Source organism: Phyllostomus discolor, chromosome 8 (genome assembly GCF_004126475.2).
Source record: "Phyllostomus discolor isolate MPI-MPIP mPhyDis1 chromosome 8, mPhyDis1.pri.v3, whole genome shotgun sequence".
In the NCBI taxonomy this organism is placed as follows: Eukaryota; Metazoa; Chordata; class Mammalia; order Chiroptera; family Phyllostomidae; genus Phyllostomus; species Phyllostomus discolor.
In genome coordinates, this window is record NC_040910.2 from 78,185,774 (window position 1) to 78,206,677 (window position 20,904).

Consider the following 20,904-nt stretch of genomic DNA (forward strand, 5'->3'; position numbering starts at 1 on the left):
TGCCATCGTGAGTCTGGGCAGGCGTGGCCCCATGTCATGGAGCTAATCTCCAAGCTCCCACTCAGGCACTGCAACTCGGGGGACCTGCCCCCCAGTTACATCTCGGTGGGGAAGTTACTTCTATTTGCCTGGCTCAGTGCTTGGCCACAGCTATTTAACATATCTATGTAACCAGTTAAAGGTTATAGATATGTTAAATGACCACAACAGAGGTTAGGTGCAAAGCTGTTGCTATGCAAAACAGCTCTCAATGGCCCTGCTTAATGTGTCCCTTCCCCTGCACTCACACCTGTAGGGGGAGAGGGGAGGACATCTTATATGTCCTGAACACCTTGAGTTCTGGACCCCATTCCAAATCCCTATTTGGGGCCCCCGTCTTGGCTGCACCCTATTACATGTCCACATGCAAATGAGGACCCAGTGGAGCTGCTCTGAATCATTGGTGAAGATGTTGATGGGGATATAGCTGCACAGCTCCAATTGAATGGGGAAGCCTCAGTTCTATAGGTTGAAACAGGATTCTAGAATATCCTCTATAAGGGCTGACTTAGATGGCATAAACAGTGCAGGAAGACAGTTAGGTCAGTGCAGGAGGCAGGCAGCTTAGTGCAGGCTTCTCCCTGAAGTGCTGTTTGCATGAGAGGCCACTGTTTAGAAATGGCTACTAGGCTCTTTTTGGAAAGCCCAGTTAAGCTACCAGGAGTCCTTCTTAGTAGGTACTTCTTTCTTAGTCTCTACAAAATGTACATTTTTGATTTGTAAAGTTATTCATGCTAAATCATGGAATTTAGACTTCATCTGTGCTTTTTAAGCACTGTACAGATATGATCAAATTGGTGTTTTTAAAATGTTAATTCCACCAGCAAAGACTGAAAGTGTGAAGGACTGCGGGTGGGGAAAGAGAATAAAGGTAAGTTTTGCACCTTAAATGTTACACCTGAAGTGAATGCCTTACTGCCCCTCACGGCATAGTGAGGGGCACTGCCAGTCATTGTCAGTACCCTAACCATATCCCTTCATCTTCACCTTTACAGTACATGCAAAAGTTTCTGATTGTAAGCATCTGCAATTCTGTCAGTCCAAATGTAAGACAGGCCAGAGGAGCTTGGAAGTTAATATCTGATAGGAGAAGCCCTCAGCCACTGATGAATAGGAAGTTGCATATGGTCCTACAGGTGGAGCATTTCTAAGGTATGTTCTATACTGTCTCCCAGAGTTTCTCAATAGGATTGAGCCTCAATTTCCCACAGTGAAACCTGCCCAATTATGCATTTGATACCTGCCTAACATTACAGACTTGCTTCACTTCCTGTATTACTTCCTTACTCCCTTACCATTGTTTTCTGGAACCACCTTCCAAATGAACATACACTCAACATCTTAAATCAGGATCTATTCTGAGGGAGCTAAAAAAAAAAAAACAAACCCAACAACTACAATTATCAGGACTGGGGCATAATTGGATCTAAGGAGCACAAGAGGAGGTTAGTTCAGGCTGGCTGAGTGTGTTTTTAATATTTAGAAAGCTGAATGGGTGGTGATGTCATTTAGTAAAATAAGGAAATGAAAAAATAACAGGATTGAAGAAGATACAAGTTTGAGTTTGGAGGTATTACATTTACAAGCTACCTGCTTGATAGCCTTATAGAAGTTTCCAATAAGAATCTGAATGCCACTGAAATATGATGCATTTTTGCAGAAACTTATGCAGAATCAAGTCCACTGGAATATGATGGAAGCATTGTATAGTCTGAACAGAACTAATTAATTTGCATTCTGCACACTTCATATTCCCACCCATGAGATTATAGAGTCATTCTACTTAGGTTGTTGGCTGAGAACTAACCTTTGTGAATCTAGTTAAGACTCTCCACACACACTCTCATTAGATTTTTAAATTAGTGAATTGTAGCATTTGGCACCTTGGTTGGCAAGACTGTCAATCATATAAGAAAGAGTAGCCAATTATGCTTGAGGAAGGAGTTTCTCAGTATTGAAAAGAAATCATACATAATTCTGATTATTCAGACTAACAAAAGATGTGTCATTTACTTGGATTTCTTATAAGTCTTGACCTCTTGGATATTAATAGAAAGATGTCTTTGTAGGAGGATGCTAATGGAACTTACCCAATATGAATAACTAGGAGAAAAAATAAGAAGGCTGAAGGTACACCCATGTTGATGAACACTTAAAAGTAAGGCTGAGCCCTGACTGGTGTGGCTCAGTGGATTGAGTGCTGGCCTGCGAACCAAAGGGTTGCTGGTTCAGTTCCCAGTTAGGGCACATGCCTGGGTTGTAGGCCAGGTCCCTGGTAGGAGGCACACAAGAGGCAACCACACATTGATGTTTCTCTCCCTCTATTTCTCCCTCCCTTCCCCTTTCTCTAAAAATAAATAAATAAAATCTTTAAAAAAAAGAGTAAGTCTAAGACAGAAGAACCAGTGAAAGATACTGATAACTACTGAAAGTAGCAGGAGAGTCCCGCAGCTGTGCACCTGCACACCATTAGCCTGACTCCTATTAGAAGTCTCTACTGCTGTGCATATTCCTACATCAATTGCTGGTAGCCCCATGAGTATATTCCAACAGTCAAGCGCCCCCCCAGCTACTTTTGGGCCTGGATTTGACCTTAACTCCTGTCATTGGCTTGAATGGCTCTTCCCCCCTCAGTTAACCCTATAGTTGTGCACCTGCAAGGTGCCTGCCCCAACTTCTATCACTAGCCTCTACTACCAAGCACATGCCTTGGCTAGTCTCTATGGTCATGCAAGTATACAATGACAGCCAGAGTTGCTGCAGCTACTTGTGCACCTGAAGTTGGCCTCTGCCTCTGATGCTGGTCCTGGTCATCACCACCACTGCACATCTGCCTGCAACCAGCCCCTGTGCAGCCAGTTCCTGCAAATGTACACACTACTGGTTCTAGCCACCACCACCGCCTAGTATAGTCCTGAGACACTGGACTGGAGGTATCATTAAAGACCCCAACAGCCCTTGCAGTCATTGTGAGCTGCCTGCTGCTCTTACCAATGATCATACAGTTGTTTATGTCATGGACCCCAGCTTACCTCAGATGATTGGATGCTATGCCCCCAAATTCAGAATCACTGCATGCCCTCACACTTGGCCCATGTACCACTATGTTCCAGCATGCCTCTACCCATGGGTGCAGGTCTTTCCTTACCAAAGCCAGTACATTAAATCTGGAAGAGGTGATGGCTTCTTCAAATGCACAGACATCTACAAAAACTACAGGAATCATAAAGAATCAGGGAAATATAATATTACATAGGAACATAGTAAACTTCTAGTAATGCACCCTAAAGAAGTGAGATTCACAAAATGTCTGACAAAGAATTAAAAATAATTGTTCTGAAGATGCTCAGAGAACAAACATAAATAATTTAGTGAAATAAGAAAAATAATATAAGAATGAAATAATAAATTCCACAAAGAGATAGAAAACAAAAAGAACCAAAGAGAAAATTTTTTCTAAAGATTTTATTTATTTCTTTTTAGAAAGAATGGAAGGGAAGGAAAGAGAGAGGGAGAGAAACATCCGTGTGTGGTTGCCTCTCACACACCCCCCGATGGGGACCTGGCCTGCAACCCAGGCATGTGCCCTGACTGGGAATCGAACCAGTGACCCTTTGGTTCATAGGCTGGTGCTCAATCCACTGAGCCACACCAGCCAGAGCCCAAAGAGAAATTTTTGAGCTGAAGAATACAATGACTGAAATGGAGAATTCAATAACTTCAACAATGACTAGACCAAGCAGAAGAAAGAATCAGTGAACTTGAATACAGATCATTTCAATTAACCAGTCAGAGGAAAACAAATTTTTAAAAAATGAAGATGAATGAAGAAAGCCTTTGGACTTATGGAACACCAATAAGAGAAAGAATCTATACATTATGACAGTCTAAGGAGAGGGAGAAAGGGGCAGGACATTTAAAAAATAACATCTGAGAACTTCTCAAATCTGAAGAGATTAAACATCCAAGTTCTTGAACCTCATAGGTCTGTAAAGAAATTCAACCAAAAGAGATATTCTGTGAGACACCTTATAATAAAACAGTCAAAAACTAAAGGCAAAGAATCTTGAAAACAGCAACATAAAAAAAGCTTGTCACTTAAAAGGGAAGCCCATAAGACTATCAGCAGATTTCTCAGCAGAAACTTTGTATGGCAGGAGTGGGGTGTTACATTCAAGGTGATGAAAAAAAATTTTTTTCAACCAAAGTTATTCTCAGAAATAAAGAAGAGATAAAGTTTTTCCCAAACAAAGCTGAGGGATTTCATCACAAATTAGTAACATGATAAGATATAAAAATACAAAACACACTGGTAAATATAAATATGTAGTCAAATTAAAAATATTCCAATACTATGATATGGTAGTATGTTAATCACCTAATTCTAGTACAAAGGTTAAAGGACAGAAGTATTAAAAATAACAATAGCTATCATGATTTACTAATGGAAATACAATAATATAAAAAGATTTAAATTATGGCATCAGAACATAAAGTGGGGGGGGCAGAGTAAAAGGATAGAGTTTTTGTATGTGATTGAAGTTACCAGTTTAAAATAAATTATTGTATCTATGAGACATTTTATGTAAGCCTCACACTAACTACCAAGCAAAAATCTACAGTAGATATACAAAAGATAAAGAGAAGAGAATCAAAGCAGGGCAAATACACAGTATGACCAGGAGGAAAGAGCTTTTATAGCAAAAGTTTTTCACTATTTGCTTATACAATGACAGAAACACAGGGAATATGTGTGAGAGTATATTACAAGGGAATTAAAGGAAGGAGCACTGGGAAGGAGAATATAATACTGGGTTGGTTAGGATTTCTTGATATGGGTACACTTATCAGAAAGAAAGATTTAGTGTGTTAGCACCTACAGCTGGGAATGACACTAACAATTTGATAAGTGCACTGAAACCTAGACTCCGTTGTGTCCTATGTTTAATTAAGTTGAGATACCAGACCTCCCTGGCATAATGTAAGAACATCCAAAGGCTTATGGAGATGTAATTGTTGCAGTAGATTTATCACATATGACCTGCACATCCACTACCCTCAAGTACATCTTCCTAGAGGACTCTGGGACATTACTAAGGCATTGAAAAATACATTAGAGAATGGGAATACTGGCATCCTAGAAAAGATTTATGGTGGCTTTCTTCTGTAGGCTAGGCATGATGGTATGATCCACTTCAAAGCAGGAGAAGCCAATGTCAGTGTTTAACTACCAAAGATAAGGTGGGCACACTTACCGTAAAGAGAAGTATAGATTTAGTGGCAATCAGATATTTTGACCCTTAGTGATATTTGTGGTCCTAGAAATAAAATAGATGGACAGCCTACTAAAATGTTGATCATCTACACATAATATTAAAGATCCATGGCCAAAAATATTACTGTAGTCATCACAGCAGAGAATTCTGAGACCTTTTACCCAAAGTCCAAACCTAAGCCCCTTAATTGAAAAGAAGGCTAAATCCCCTTAAGGGAGGATTCTGCAGCATTGCCATTAATATATACTGAAAATTTTCCTCTAAGTCTTCTCTTCAGGGATGTCTGATCATTTCCTAAAATGACTGAGTGCTAGGGAAAAATAAATACCTGGATTTTTCAGGGATTTCTAAACATTGGCACTAAACTGATGTTAATTCCTGGGGGCCCAAAATACCACTGCAGTATACCAGTTTAAGTGGGGTCTTGTGGTGGACAGGTGAGAGACATCTTTTTAAAAAATATATTTTATTGATTATGCTATTAGATTTGTCACATTTCCCCCCCCTTTATTCCCCTCTGCTCTGTACTCCCTACAACCCCTCCTATTCAAACCCCTCCCCCCACCTTAGTTCATGTCCATGGGTCATGCATATAAGTTCTTTGGCTTCTCCATTTCCTATACTCTTCTTAATCCCGCCCTGTCTATTTTGTACCTACCAATTATGCTTCTTATTTCCGATACCTTTTCCCCAGTCTCCCCCCTTCCCCTCCCTGCTGATAACCCTTCAAGTGATGATCTCCATTTCTGTGATTCTGTTCTTGTTCTAGTTGTTTGCTTAGGGTTTTTTGTTGTTGTTGTTCGGTTGTTGATAAATTGTGAATTTGTTGTCATTTTACTGTTCATAGTTTTGATTTCCTTTTTCTTAGATAAGTCCCTTTAACATTTCATATAATAAGGGCTTGGTGATGATGAACTCTTTAACTTGATCTTATCTAAGAACTTTATCTGCCCTTCCATTCTAAATGATAGCTTTGCTGGATAGAGTAATCTTGGATGTAGGTCCTTGCCTTTCAGGACTTTGAATACTTCTTTCCAGCCCCTTCTTGCCTGTAAGGTTTCTTTTGAGAAATCAGCTGACAGTCTGATGGGAACTCTTTTGATAAGGAGGGTTACTGTCTCCTTATCTCTTGCTGCTTCTAGGATTCTCCTCTTCATTTTTACCTTGGCTAATGTAATTATGATGTGCCTTGGTGTGTTCCTTCTTGGGGTCCAACTTCTTTGGGACTCTGTGAGCTTCCTGGACCTCCTGGAAGTCTATTTCCTTTGCCAGAATGGGGAAGTTCTCCTTTATTATTTGTTCAAATAAGTTTTCCATTTCTTGCTCTTCCTCTTCTCTTTCTGGCACCCCTATGATCCAGATGGTGGAACTTTTAAAGTTGTCCTAGAGATTCCTAACCCTCTCCTCATTTTTCTGAATTCTTGTTTCTTCATTCTTTTCTGGTTGAATGTTTATTTCTTCCTTCTGCTCCCAACCATTGATTTGAGTCCTGGTTTCCTTCCCTTCACTGTTAGTTATCTGTACATTTTCCCTTATTTCACTTTTCATACCCTTCCCTTTTTCCTCTATTTTTCAACCATGCTTAACCATTTCTGTGAGCATTCTGATTACCAGTGTTTTGAATTGTACATCTGATAGGTTGACTATCACTTCATTGCTTAGTTATATTTTTGGAGCTTTAATCTGTTCTTTCATTAGGGCCATATTTTTTTGTTTTGGTGGGCCTGTTATATTGTAAGGGGTGGAGCCTTGGATGTTCACCAGTGCAGGGCAATCCGTGTTGCTGTGTTGTGGTGCTGTATGCGGAGAAGGGGTCCAGGAGGGAACAATGCCACTTGATCAGCTCTTGGCCAGCTTTCAGTCACTTTTCCCACTACCCACAAGCAAATTGGGCCTTTCTGGTGCTGATTCCTGGGTGAGTAGGCTTGTGTACATTCTAGGACACTGTGGGTCAGGTGAGATACAAAATCTTAATTCAGATTTGAATCACAGGGGTCTGACTGGGCCCATAGAACCACTATGTGGTGATCTCATCAGTTCCTGATGTATAATTAAAATAGATACCTGGTAGCTGGCAGAATTTCTATATGGGCTCTCTGATCCTGGAATACGAAACATTATAGTATAAAGGGCCAAGCTGAAGCCCTTAGAACCCACCGCCCCACACACACACACACACACATACCAGGAGAGTAAACAAAAATTTTTGCTTTCTTGAGAGAGCAGATTGGGGGATTACAGAGATTAGTGACACCAATAAAAATGTGAAAGAAGCAGGAGTGATGAAACCTGTCTCATGCCAATTTCACTTGCATGTTTGGTCTGTGAAGTAGATGGATCTTGGAGAATGACTGTAAATTATTATAAATTTAATCATGTTACAGCTGCCCTTTGATATGTAGTATCTTCACTGGAGCAAATTGATATAGCCCCTGCCACGTGGTATGCAGCTATTGACCTAACAAATGCTTAATTCTCCATGCAAATTGGCAAGGACCACCAGAAGCAATTTGCTTTTACTTGTCAGGGCCAACAATATACTAACTTAACAGTCTTGGCCCAATTCTCCTGCTCTGTACCATAATATAGTCCACAGAGATATCCAGCATCTCCTTCCAATTAGCATTGAGTTAGCCCAGTACTTTGATGACATTATACTGATTGGATCTTGGGAGCAGGAAGTAGAAAATGGAGAAAAAAGAGCTAACAGTCAAATATAATTCATATTTGTAAACTTTGAATTGTGAAATTTTTAAAAATTTATCCCCCACTTATATATAGTAAGTTCTCATCAATAATGACTATCAAATGATCAGTTATACTGTCTTGTTCATGAGTTACATCCAGTCACTTTAATTATAAAACCCTATATAGCCCTGGCTAGTGTGGCTCAGTGAATTGAGTGCTGGCCTGAGAACCAAGGGGTCTTGGTTCGGTTCCCAGTCAATGTACATGCCTGGGTTGCCACCAGGTCCCCAGTGTGGGGTGAGTGAGAGTCAGCCACATATTGATGTTTCTCTCCCTCTCTTCCTCCCTCCCTTCCCCTCTATCTAAAAATAAAATAAATTAAAAACCTACATAAAAGAATTATGTTTACAGACACAATCTCAGGTTTTTCATTAATTTTTTCAGAACAATTTATTTGGAAGCTTATATAAATTCAATATTTATTACCATCCTTAGTATGTTTCTTATGTTTCTCATTATAATTATACATAAAGAAAACAATTTTTTTCGCCCAGCTCATACAGCTGCCTTTAAATCCTCTTCAATTTATCCTTGTATGCTATACAAATATCATCATTTCATGATATGAAAAAAGGTTGAGAAGCACTACTTTAAACTTCAGGATTCTTAATCTGGGTCCCTCATTACCATTTAGTGAGAGTATGAAATATGCAAGTGTGTCTTTCTGGAGAGAGAGTTTTCATCAGGTTCTCAAGGCCTAAGAACCAGCCAATCTCAGGAATTTCAGAAGTTCCCCTATAATTTCACCCCTGAAGGAGTGATGATACAAATTAAGGGTTAATTGCACAAATAGGCCTCCATTATCACAGGTGGGAAGAATAAAGGTGCTGTAAATGGAACTAGGAGGACTTTTATGTCTTTGGCTCACTCTTGTGGGAATCTGCTCATGGTCTCTTCTTGAATTCAACTGGTATAGTAAGAGGATTCTAGAATTTTGTCTCTATTTGAAGTAGATACCTCCTCCCTCAGGTCACCAGAAGACAAAGTGGGAACAAAGGTGGAGCCCAAAAAAGGTGTAGGTATAAATGGGGCAGAGAGTATAGATTCCAAATACTCACATGTGATCCAGCTCAGTTCACAAAGTAGATAATGGGATTTGCAGAAAAAGGTTGAAAGCCAGTATCATACAGCCTACCTTTGCCCAGACCTTCTCCTCTGCGTTTCTAAAATACTTCACACATATCTTGACTTCTCCTAAATATTTATCTCCCTTGGGTCCTAGTAGTGGTAGCTGAAGCCATAGCACCACTAAACTGTACTGTCATCATTTGATGTGGTTTTCCCTGCTAATACACTAGAACCTGTTATGAGAGGTAGATAGACTCTCATTTTGTCCTTAAAACTATCTAGCATATAATAAACATTCGATGTTTTCTCAGTTAAGGGTGAATAAATTAATGAACATGCACCAATAATTTTTAAATCTTAGTGTCCTTAAAAACTCATATACCTGGAAGAGACATTTCCCCAGTAAATTAATAAATTAACTTCCTGATACAAACTTAATGTGAAGTTGGGTACATTATAATCCCAATTTTGACCAAGATTTTATCACCTCAGATATGCTGAATAAAGATATTCTGTCTATCTACAGTTGAGAGTATCTTAACCACTAATCTACTTCTATTAAGAAAAGGCGTAAATCATGTCTTTATCATTCTTTTTGTTCCCTTTTTGCTTGATGCTATTTTCTACACATAGGGTACACTCAGCAAAAGCTAACTCAACTTGGAACAAACTTTAGAGAATAATCTTAATTACATACAAGGCTTTACAGTTTATACTGCACTTTACCAAATATTAGTTCATTTGATCACTAGAATCCCGTGAGTTAGAGCTTCATTGTAGAATGAAGAAACTAAAACTCAAAAAGTTTAAACCATCTGCTTAAGGTTTTAGAGCTGGAACTGGAAGCCAAGTCCTCTGACTCCTATGATAGTGCTCTTTCCCACTGTAAGATTAATGGAATTGTCCCTCATTTTCCAAAAGAATTTCTTAATGTTACATTGCTACACAAAAGTCAATAATTAATGCTATTGTTCCTGAGTCAGTAAGAAAGTCAACATACAAGTACATTTGTAAGACCTGTTGGTTTGAATAATGCTTTTTCTAAAATGACACTTTGGTTTAAAAAGCACATGTGTTTCATTTATTTGAATTCATTCAGCTTTCACCTATGTATATTTCTTGGCTATGCATATAGCTTCCTGTCAGAGCTCTTACTTTTGAACTTTGTCTACTCGTTTCCTGTTTTCCAGGTAGCTCTGGGAAAAAAACACAGTTCAAGATGGTTTAACCTGTGAACCATACATCTTTAATTATGCTTGGCAGAAACTCTTGACCACCACCAGGGGGCAAAAGCCTACCAGCTGGCGTCTTTGTAATACGTTTCCATTGTACACAGAATACAGTACAGGGACCCTCAGCGTCTGGATTTCGATGGAGCCTCCCTTCTAATTATTTCAACCACGGGGCCCCAGGGAGAGAACAAAGGCTCAGCACAGAGGGCTCTAGTGGCACTTAACCATACAGAAGCCAGAAAGAGCTTATCAGCCCTGTTAGTTTAAAACAAGCAATAAGATCCAAGAAAGTTTGAGCTAAAACCAGGAGGTGGGCTTTAATACCTGCAAATTCTTACATGTGTTTTCTACAGCTTTGATATCTATGGTGGTATTTACTAGCGCATTCACTCAAATTGAGAAATAGCTTTGTCACTCTCTGTGTGTAAATACTCAATGGTATTTACATAGTTTGATCTTTTTTCCTTTTTAATTTTGATTTTTCATCTCCTTGGTTTGTGTTCTGCTGACGGTCTTTTAGAAACTGATTCCTTGAAAATATTTAATATATATTTCACAGGTGTCTGTGAAACTTAGAGACAGGAAGAAACCTCAAGAAGAAAATCCTGTTTAAGCGAATTTCTTCCCAGCAGGAAGCAAGTGGGAGGTAATTAGCAGGTTGGACCCTTAGAACTTTTAAGCTCAGCTTTCTTGGCCTCCCAGGCTCACTCAGCCTTTCTTCACCTAAGGAATAAATGAGTGAGTCCTTAGATAGGGGCCAGGGTAATGGAGGAAACGTGAGGGTACCCGGAAGCGGCCCACGGTATAGAATTTAAAATCTTTCTTCCAAGTTTCCTCATAAAAACTCTGAGACCGAAGGGTGGGAAAGCTGAGAAAAAGCCCGAGACCCGGGTCAAAAGGGGATTAAAAACTCGCGTCCTGATTGCGCCAGAAGGGTTTCTAGCTCAATAAGTGTCACGCACACTCAGAGCGTTTGAATCTACGCGGAGCCCTTTCCCACCAGAAAATGTGTTTGCTTCAGATTTTCTCCTCAGTTTCTTTTCACTAAGGTTGGTTAAGCTGTGAGCCCCACCTCAAAACATGGTTATCAGTGGAGAGTTGGGACTCCAGCGGCCCCAGCCCGGGGCCCCTCATCCCACCCTACTCCACGCCACTCCACAGCCGCCCGCGGGCAAACGAAGAGCTGCCGGCGCGAAGGAAGAAACCCGGGAGGGGGCGGCGGCCAGAGGCGCACACTCCGGGCCGGCTTCCGGCAACTCAGGGGTTACCGCGAGGCAGAGGCGCGCGCCGAGGGGAGAGGCGGTTGCTGACAGGTGGCGCCTGCGCATTGGGAACGCTCATTGTGCCCCGCAGCTGCCGAACCGCCCGTCAGTCCGCCCGCCAGCCGCCCGTTCGGTACGTCAGTCTGCGAGAGTCCGGTGGTGGGTGCGGAGCCTGCATCGGTTCCCGCGGCCTCCTCCTCATCCTTCCCGTTCCTCTCACCCCCACCCCACACTCCCTTCCCCATTCCGGCTCCGTCACCCTCCCGTCCCCCACACTCAGGACAAGAATGCCCTGCCCGGAACAACCCAGCAGCGCCTAGATGGCTTTGGTCACGGTCCAGCGATCGCCTACCCCCAGCACCACCTCCAGCCCCTGCGCCTCGGTGAGTCCCTCCCGGCGGCCGCTCAGCTCGCTTCTGTCACTGCGGCTCCGCTTTGCCTCAGCGGGTCCCGCCGAGCGCCACTGCGCACGCGCCGCGCCGCTTCCCAGGCCTTGGCACTCGGCTGCCGCGAACCCCCCACACGCCCCATCTTAAAGACGAGCCACAGGAACTACGGGACGTTGATTTTTTGCCCCCATCACTCTGGGCACCTAGCTCTCACAGTCCTCGCCTGAACCCCTGTGGCATGCCTTCCTATGGCTTGAGCACTTCCTTTCGGGAATGAGTCATTCTGGCTTTTCACCCTCCCCCTTCTTTTTCTCTCTGTTGCTCTGCTGCAGGGAGAGGACCATGGGACTCCTGCGTTGCCCCTAACACCCACCCACGTCCCCTTACCCACACCCATTTCATGGACCCGTTCTGTACTCGCACACTGCACACCCTTCTTCAGGCTCTCTCTCTCTCTCTTTCTGTCTGCCTTCAGTCATTTGCTGTCTTTCTGGTGCTCCGTACTGTTCGTGCTTCATTGGACTGCTGAACAGTAGTTACTCTTCGGTTTCTTCCCTCCTCCCCTCCCCCAGAGGGTGGCTGTGGTCTCTGCTTCTTGGACCTCTTAACCTCTCCTCTACCACATCCCAAAGCATCTGGTGCTACATGATGACCAATGCCAATTCACATCTTACACACATTTATGCTTTACTCATTGCTCATGATCATCCTTGTTCTTGGGTCGTGTTTGTATGGCTCGTTCGTTCAGATGCCTATGCCAGTGAAGCATGCTGCCAGCAGGAAAATACCCAGTAACCAGTCTTTTCCTGCTGGGCCCTTTCCTCACCCTACCTCCACTCCTGTACACTCTATTCTTTTAGGCTATATTTTTCAAAGTAATTATTTTTCAAAATAAAATATTGCACCAGCTAGGCAAAGTGGGATCTTTTTTAAAAATCCAGATGTTTTAAGGGAAAATAGACTAAATGGAAATATGGGCAATTGGAAAGACCATCTTGAACTTGAGAGTTATAATTTTTAAGACTGTGTTGGTGGATTTAGTAGTTTCAAGTTGCAAAAATATATTCAGTAAACACTGTGCCACCATCCATTGTAAAAAATAGGGTTACTCTGAATATTTATGTTATCTGGCTTGTAATTTCAACATAGTTTCCTGAATTTCAAAATTTTGTTGTGTACAGTGGTGGGTGGTTTCTTTTTTTTTTTTTTTCCCTGAGCTTGCTTTTGCATTTTATGTGACCAAATTGGCAAAAACATTCTAGAAGTGATTATATTTCAGAGGTTAATTTACCGTATGTTGTTCCAGAGTGCAGAACTAGGATCCTTGGGTAGAAGTTCAGGAAGGCAGATTTTCAATGATTGTAAGGAAGAATTTTATAACAATAGAGTAAACTGCCTTGCCCATTGCTGAAAGCATTCAAGCAAAGGCTGGAGGCCTTTTGCCTATGAGGCGATAGACAGTATTCCTGCAATGGGGGACTTCTAAGGTTTTGTCCAACTCTTAAAGAATCTGTAATTTGAGAATAATCGCCCTTCAAAGCTGGAAAACATTTTAAGGTACTCTGAAGACAAGTATCATAGAGATAGAAATTTAATATACAATACTTTATTCATATGTGGTACTTTATGCTAGTTTTTGGGAAGTCATTAACATACCATCAAACTATCTTAATTTACTCCACTGGTAAATTCTTTGAGCATAGTGGTTACCAGGACTGATTTTATTTGAAAAGCAACTAAAGGTTAGTGGAGTCATGGAAATAAACTAGAAACCATATTATAGTGACATAGTTTTCATTGGGCATTGTTGAAAACACTTATGCTATAATAATATGTGTGTATATTGATTATCATACTAGTTTCCTTGAGGCGAATGGTTAGTGTACAGTAAGACCATATTTACTTCATGTGATTTAACTAGCCAAACTTGGTTATTTTAGAGTCTTGAGGCATGTTAATAGTCACTTATGACATAAGTAATTAAATTGGTCATGTGGTAAGCTCAGTTGGTGAGCTGAATGAAATTCCTATATCTATTTGCTATGCTAGGCTGGTTATTTACGTTGTTTATTATGTGGCCCAGGGTGCAAAGGAATACTGGGACTGGTGTGTGTGTGAGAAACAGTCAACATTGCTAATATGACTGATGAGCCAGTTACCTTTCCCTTTAAATTGTCTTCCTGTTACACTTCATTTGGAATTAGTTCAGTTGAGTTGTCTCCTGGTCCTGTGTTCCATCCAACCTGTGTTCCATCCAACTTGTGTTCCGGGATGCTGTCTAACTTCCATAGATTTGCTGTTGCATCTTTTGCTGCATGAATAGGTTGAGTTATTTGTTTTAAAAGAATGAACAAGAAGAATGTAAAGAACCATGAAAGGAGAGATGTAATTTTGTGAGGCTGGAAATTTAGCTGTTTATTATATTAATCACTTTATTACACTTTTTCATTATAGGAATTATAACATTTTAATACCGTCAGTTTTTCAATATTCTTTCATTAGGGATTAAACAAATCTATTGATCATCTACTGGGTATGATAGACTAGTGTAGATGCTAAGATGTATAAGAGATATACTCTATTAGGATCATGTAATCTTGGGAGGGAGGGGGAGGGAATGAGAGGAAGAAAAAACATGAAGAGAGTGGGTAGAAAAGGAGAGTGAGGGGAATGATATTGTATGCACATGGACATTCAGTTTGTAATAGCCATAAGTATTGTCTGAATTCAGATTAAGATAAATTCATTAATGGCAAAAGTAATATAAATCTCTAAATCTCTTGGGTTTTTCTCTATGCCAGGCATCATGCTAAATGCTTTACATGGATTGACTCATTTATTCTTCACAGTATGCCCAAGGGAAATTGCTATTATATCTATCTTACAGATGGAAGAAACTGAGGCAAAGAGCTATTAAGGAATGTGCCCAGTGACACTCAGCTGTTGAAGCTGTAATTGAAACCTAGATGTGTCTAACTTTAGAATCTGCCATCTTTTTTCTTTGTGGTAAACCAAAGAAGTGTACAAAGTAGGTGGTTCTCAAGGCTAGTTCAAACTAGCCTTGAAGGATGAGCTGATTTCTATAGGTTGAGAGAGAAGCTGGGAAACAGAGAGTATTCTAGGTGGAGAGAAGCTGTATACACCAAGGAGACTTAGAGGCAGAGAAATGCAAGGGATATCTGAAGGTCTTAAATAAACCAGTTTGAGGAAGGATTTGTTTGGAAAGAATAATAAAAGATAAAGGCGAGGAGGCAGCTAGAGCTGCACAGAGACTGCTGAGCTTAGGAGTTTGAACTTGATAGAGAAGGTAATTCAAAATCCTCACAGGTTTTGGAGCAGATATGATCACCGTGGTGTTTTAAGAAAATCTCATAGCTGTGGGCCAGAGGGATTTAAGAGGGGGAGAGACCACAATTGAAGCCTGTTAGAGGCTGTTGCAGTAGCCCAGGTGTGAAAGATAATAAAGGCCTGAACTGGGAATGTGAAGTGGTAATGAAAGAAAGGGGCAGATGTGAGGGATTGTGGAGAAGACACAAAGGACTCAGGGACTGATTGTACATAAGGGAGGAGGAGTCAGAGATGCCAGCTCTAGGAATATATTGTTATTCCTAGATACTAGAGGTTTGCTATTTAACTGGCAATTTAAGGATTATCTCTTTCCCTCCATTCTTTCTGGTATGAATTTTCAGAATGGATACCTATATTGATTTAGGGTCATATAGACACAGTGAACTACTAAAAAAATCCCTTAGTTTTCTGTAGTGCTTTATATTTCTCAGAATGTGTTTGTGATCATGATCTAGAGCTTTCTAGAGTAGCCTAGTAAGTTATGCAAGACAGGTTACCAAGGTTAAAGGACTTGCTGAAGGTTATAAAACTGGTTGGTGTAAGAACCTGGACTAGAACTAAGTTCCTTGTCTCCTGGTCACATCTCTTTCCATGATGTGATAAGAGAAACAGCATACGAACTTCTGATCCTGAGAACTTGACTGCCAATATAGTAAAGGAAGCAAGACTTGACATACAGTCAAGGACTCACCCTCTCTTTGGAGTTCATTTATATTGTAACCTTAACTACCTAGAACAGAAGTACCCAAGTCTGAGCGAATCATTTTTAGGTGATACCCTTATTCAGGGCCTATTATCTCTTAGTTTACACAGAATTCTTATAAAGTTGGCTATTTAGTTTCCTTACTTTTAGAAGATTATTACTGATTGCAAAATAGGAATGGAAAGTGGCAGGTGCTGCTAAAGGCTGGCTCCATATAGTTCTGAGAAATGATAGCTGATGGTTTTACAGCAAGAGAAGAGGAAGAAAACCTGTAAATAGCTGGCTTAAGAAAAACGCATAGCAGTTACAGACTACTTAATGTAGGGACAAATACCCACCTAAGATTTAGTACTCTCTCAGAGCTACTATTAATGGTCATAATGATGACCCTGAAAACTTAATCTTGTTTTATTTTGATTTAAACAGTCAGGATTGAACTGAGTATATTTTTAGATAGATGTTCACCTATGTTTCACCAAAGTTTTGATGTTTAAGATGCACATTTTACTTAATTTGAAAATTCATTACATATATATCTTATTTCCTGGTGATGCTAGATAAATAAGATATTATTGAATTCTGTATATTCAAATATGACCACACCTCTCTCCATAAACAAAGAAAATAATAACAAATATAAAATTAATTTATATGAAATATACTTTTTAAAAAGATTTTATTTATTTATTTTTTAGAGAGGGAAGGGAGGGAGAAAGAGAGAGAGAAACATCAATGTGTGGTTACTGGGGGTCATGGCCTGCAACCCAGGCATGTACCCTGACTGGAAATCGAGCCTGCGACACTTTGGTTTGCAGCCCGTGCTCAATCCACTGAGCTACGCCAGCCAGGGCTTGAAATATACTTTTAAAAGTGATACTTTTTCATTTTCTTGAAGACAGCTTTAGAAAGTTAATTAAGCTGTAGAAATAATACATGACCATTGTAGGAAATTTGGAAAATACTGAAAAGCACAATAAAAAGAATAAAAGGTATGTGCTGTAAAGCTGTGTATGTATTTTACATAGTTGCAGTGCTGATGTATATATAATTTTATATTTTTTAAGTTTGATATATATCACAGATTTATTGCCATATCACTTAAGTGGCTGCATTGAGTAGTTATAATTTATTCTAACCATTCCATTACTGATGAACATCTAGGTGTTTTTCAACTTTTTTCTTTTTTTGCTATGGTAATTTTCATTGCAGTGAACATCATTGGGAATAAATATTCAACTGCATTTTGGAACATTTATTAAGATTTCAAGAAATAAAGTTACTGGATGACAGAGTATAAACAATTTAAGACTTCTATTACATATTTATACTTTTTATAAAGGTTGTTTAATTAACATTTATTCCAACCAGCATAGTGTAAAACTGCTCATTTCTCCTAGTCTTATTTATTATACTGGATATTCTGATTTCATTTTTAATCACTAGTAATTTTTGAGGGTAAAGATTATTGAGGGTAAATCAGTAATTTATTAAAAATTACTTAATATTAAATTAGTAATTTTATTATTAGGTTGAATAATTTTTCAGGTGTTTATTAGGCATTTTTATTAACTTTTTTAAAGATAGTTTTATTTTATTTTATTTTTATTTATTGATTTGAGAGAGAGAGAGGAAAGGAGAGAAATGTCAGTTTGTTGTTACATTTATTTATGCATTCATTGTTTGAGTCTTGTATGTGCCCTGATCTGGAATTGAACCCACAACCTTGGCATAGGGGAATAACAGTTTAACTGAGCTACTTGGCCAGGGCCCAAAAGATAGTTTTATTGAGTATAATCTATAAACCCTAAAATAAAACTATTTTTAATATATACAATTCAGTAATTTTAGTAAACTTAGAGTTTACAGAGTGCAACTTTTGCTAAAATCCTGTATTTCCATTTTATGAGTTGTTTATTCTTTTCAATCTATATACCCTCTTGATAAATTATGAACATTAAGCCTTTATTGTATTTATTAAAACTTTGCTTTTTAATAGTTTGTATTACTCTTAGCATAAAGTCTATACTACAGAGTTTTGCTAGCAGGACTTTTAATAAGCCATCCTCACTTATCTCTTCAGCTTGTCTCATCCCAAGTCCCTGCCTTGCACACTGCTCAATCAAGCTGACATGTCATGCTCCCTTTTATCTCTAGGCTTTGTACATGCTGTTTCCTTTACCTGGAACACTTTTTCTTCATCTCTTTACCTAATTCCTACTCATCCTTCAGGTCCCAGGTTAAATGTCATTTCTTCTGGGAAGCTTCCCTGACTCTACTCTCAGACTATGGTAGGTGCTCCTTCTGTGCACACCATAGCACCCTTTCCCATTGTGGCTCTTACCTCTTGATTGTACTTGGTTGTTTGACTGCTTATCTCCCCAGCTGAACTTTAAGCCTGGGACTAGGTCTACTCATGCATATTTTTGTGTCACCAGGCTAAAATATTGGCTGCATGGATCAATGGATGGATTGATATAGTCATATTTAGCAATCTTTTCCATTTTGAGTTCTTCCATTGTTTTTAAGGATTGTTCTGTTTCCAGAAGCCCAAAGAATATGACCACCTTTACAGCTTTTCGTACATATTGCTAAATTGTCCTCTAGAAAAGTTGAATCGATCTTTGTTGACAAGTTATGTATAAAAATGTCTGCTTCACTGTATCCTCATAAGCCCTGAGTATCATCGTCATCATTCATTTTCTTTTTCATAAGAACTATTGTTTATTGAATACTTACAGTGTACCAGACAGTGTGCAGAGTACCTTGCATGCATTATGTTATTTAATTTTTATATCACTCTTGTGATGTAGATATTATTATTTTCTCTATTTTACAAAGAAAATTGATGCTCAGAGAAGCAAAGTGAATTGCCCAAGATTATAGGCCTGGTATCTGATCCCAGAACCCATTCTCTTAACCACTAGTATTTTATTGCTATTTTAATTTACATTTTAAAAATCAGAGGTTAAACATTTTTCCAAATACAGGGTCCAGCAGCAGGAAGGCCTACTTGAGTGTGGTTGGTAGGGTAATAATATTGGTATTAATAATTTATAGTTTTAATTTGAACATTTTACCTAAAATAGCATATGGTATGTTTGAGTGTGATACTGTTATGTTACAGAATGCTTATGATTTTGTAATAAAAGATTTTGTAATAAAAAGGGGGTGTTATTTATGCCAGACCCTGTATTTATCATATATATTTTATATTCCCTGTTTTGTAAGTCATTGATGTGATTTGCCCAACTTCTCCAAGGATAGTTATTTTTGCCATATTGATATGTAAATATTCTTTATATGCTAAAAATATTAACCTCTTACTGTTATGTTGCACATTTTTGTGTCAGTTATTAATTTGCCATTTTTCGTTTGTTTTTATTTTATTTATTTTGATGTATAGATATTTAAAAATGTTTAATTCCATCACTCCAAAGTCTTTTTTTCATATTTGTTTTTCATACTGTTTTTCTACTTAGTTTAATTTTCCATCAATTGAGTAGAGAAATGTTCACCTATATTTTCTGAAGTTGTCTTATAGTTTATTTTTAGTTTTAACTTTAATCATCTGAAATTAATTTTACTACATGGTATGAGGTAAATATTAAATTAATTTTGTTCCAAATAGTTAACAACTTGTCCCAGTTCATTTTATGAAATAGTCACTCCTTTTTTCTAATGGTGTATAATTCTACCTCTGGGAAATACTAAATTGGAGTATAAGCTAGAGTGTGTTCCATTGCTATTCCCACAGGAGTTTTGTTAGTTTAGCAGGTATTACTTAGTATTTGTTAAATTGCATGGACAGAAAATAAACTTAAACTAGCTTAGATTTTAAAATTTAACTCAAGTGCCTGGGAAATCCAGAGGAAGAGCAGGCCTTTAGTACTGAAAAGCTATCGTTGGTTATCTCATTCTTTCTACCTGGCTTTAAGTGAGTGGGAACAGATCAACATTATCCCCAGTCTAGAGAAAGACACTGTGAAGAGCCCATACTATATAGCACCATTACATGTTATTCCTGGTTCCAGCAGCTTAGGACTTTACTGTTTTTCCATTAAATGCTTGCTGTCAGGTTGGCTACACAATACCTGGTCCATTGTAGGCATTCACATGTTCATGTTTTTCATTGATTTGTTCATTCATTCAAAAAAACCTAGGTGAAGTAGGAAAACTAAAAAAAGACAAAACAAAAGGATATGAGTATTGGTAAGATTCTTTACCTAATTTGAAATATGCCAGAGGCAGGGTACATATGGGAGAGACCTAAGGAATCTTGTTAATCAGCAGATATTTAATGAGTACTGTTTTGTGCAGGTAATGTCATCTGTTCTCTTCCTCTGGCTCTCAGCACTGAGTCTTTTTCTGATACTTGAACAAACTGCCCTGCATTTTCTTTCCCAGGTGAGCAGCACAGGTGCTGTTCACAGTGCCCCTTATTTTCCTGTTTGTCAAGAGGTGTCTGGTGAAGTGATTTTGGCCCTGAAATGTAATGAAAAGTCCCATGGTTTCCTAAATTTCCTCAGAGGTGGGAAATATTTCACTTACTGAGTGGGAGAGGATATGCTTAGGAATAAATGGAGGGAAGTCGTGTACTGTGTTCCAGCCTAGATTATGGAACTGTATGACAATTAAAAAATAATAATTTAGTACCTTTTTGTATCCTGTGCTATACTTGATTCTGAAGACATCTATTTATTTACTCCAGGGGTGTCAAACTCATTTTCATCGGAGCCACATCAGCTTCATGGTTGCCTTCAAAGGGCCGAATGTAATTTCAACTCCTTAACAGTTAAGGAGTAGTTACATTTATACAGTCCTAAAATTATTTTAGCTCTT

The 20,904-nt window shown here is 39.0% G+C and overlaps 1 protein-coding gene across 3 annotated transcripts in view; it reads left to right on the forward strand.

Annotated features, from left to right (window-relative positions):
- Positions 1-11,733: 11,733 nt before the first annotated feature.
- SSH2 (slingshot protein phosphatase 2) overlaps positions 11,734-20,904 on the forward strand; it is a 250,487-nt gene continuing 241,316 nt past the window's right edge. For 2 of the 3 annotated variants that reach the window (XM_028521742.2, XM_028521745.2), the window contains exon 1: positions 11,756-12,008. In XM_028521742.2, the coding sequence (XP_028377543.1) occupies positions 11,946-12,008 (63 nt within the window). In that variant the 5' untranslated portion in view covers positions 11,756-11,945. Of the gene's footprint in view, positions 12,009-20,904 lie in introns of all 3 variants that reach the window. The other variant, XM_028521743.2, reaches the window with a different exon arrangement.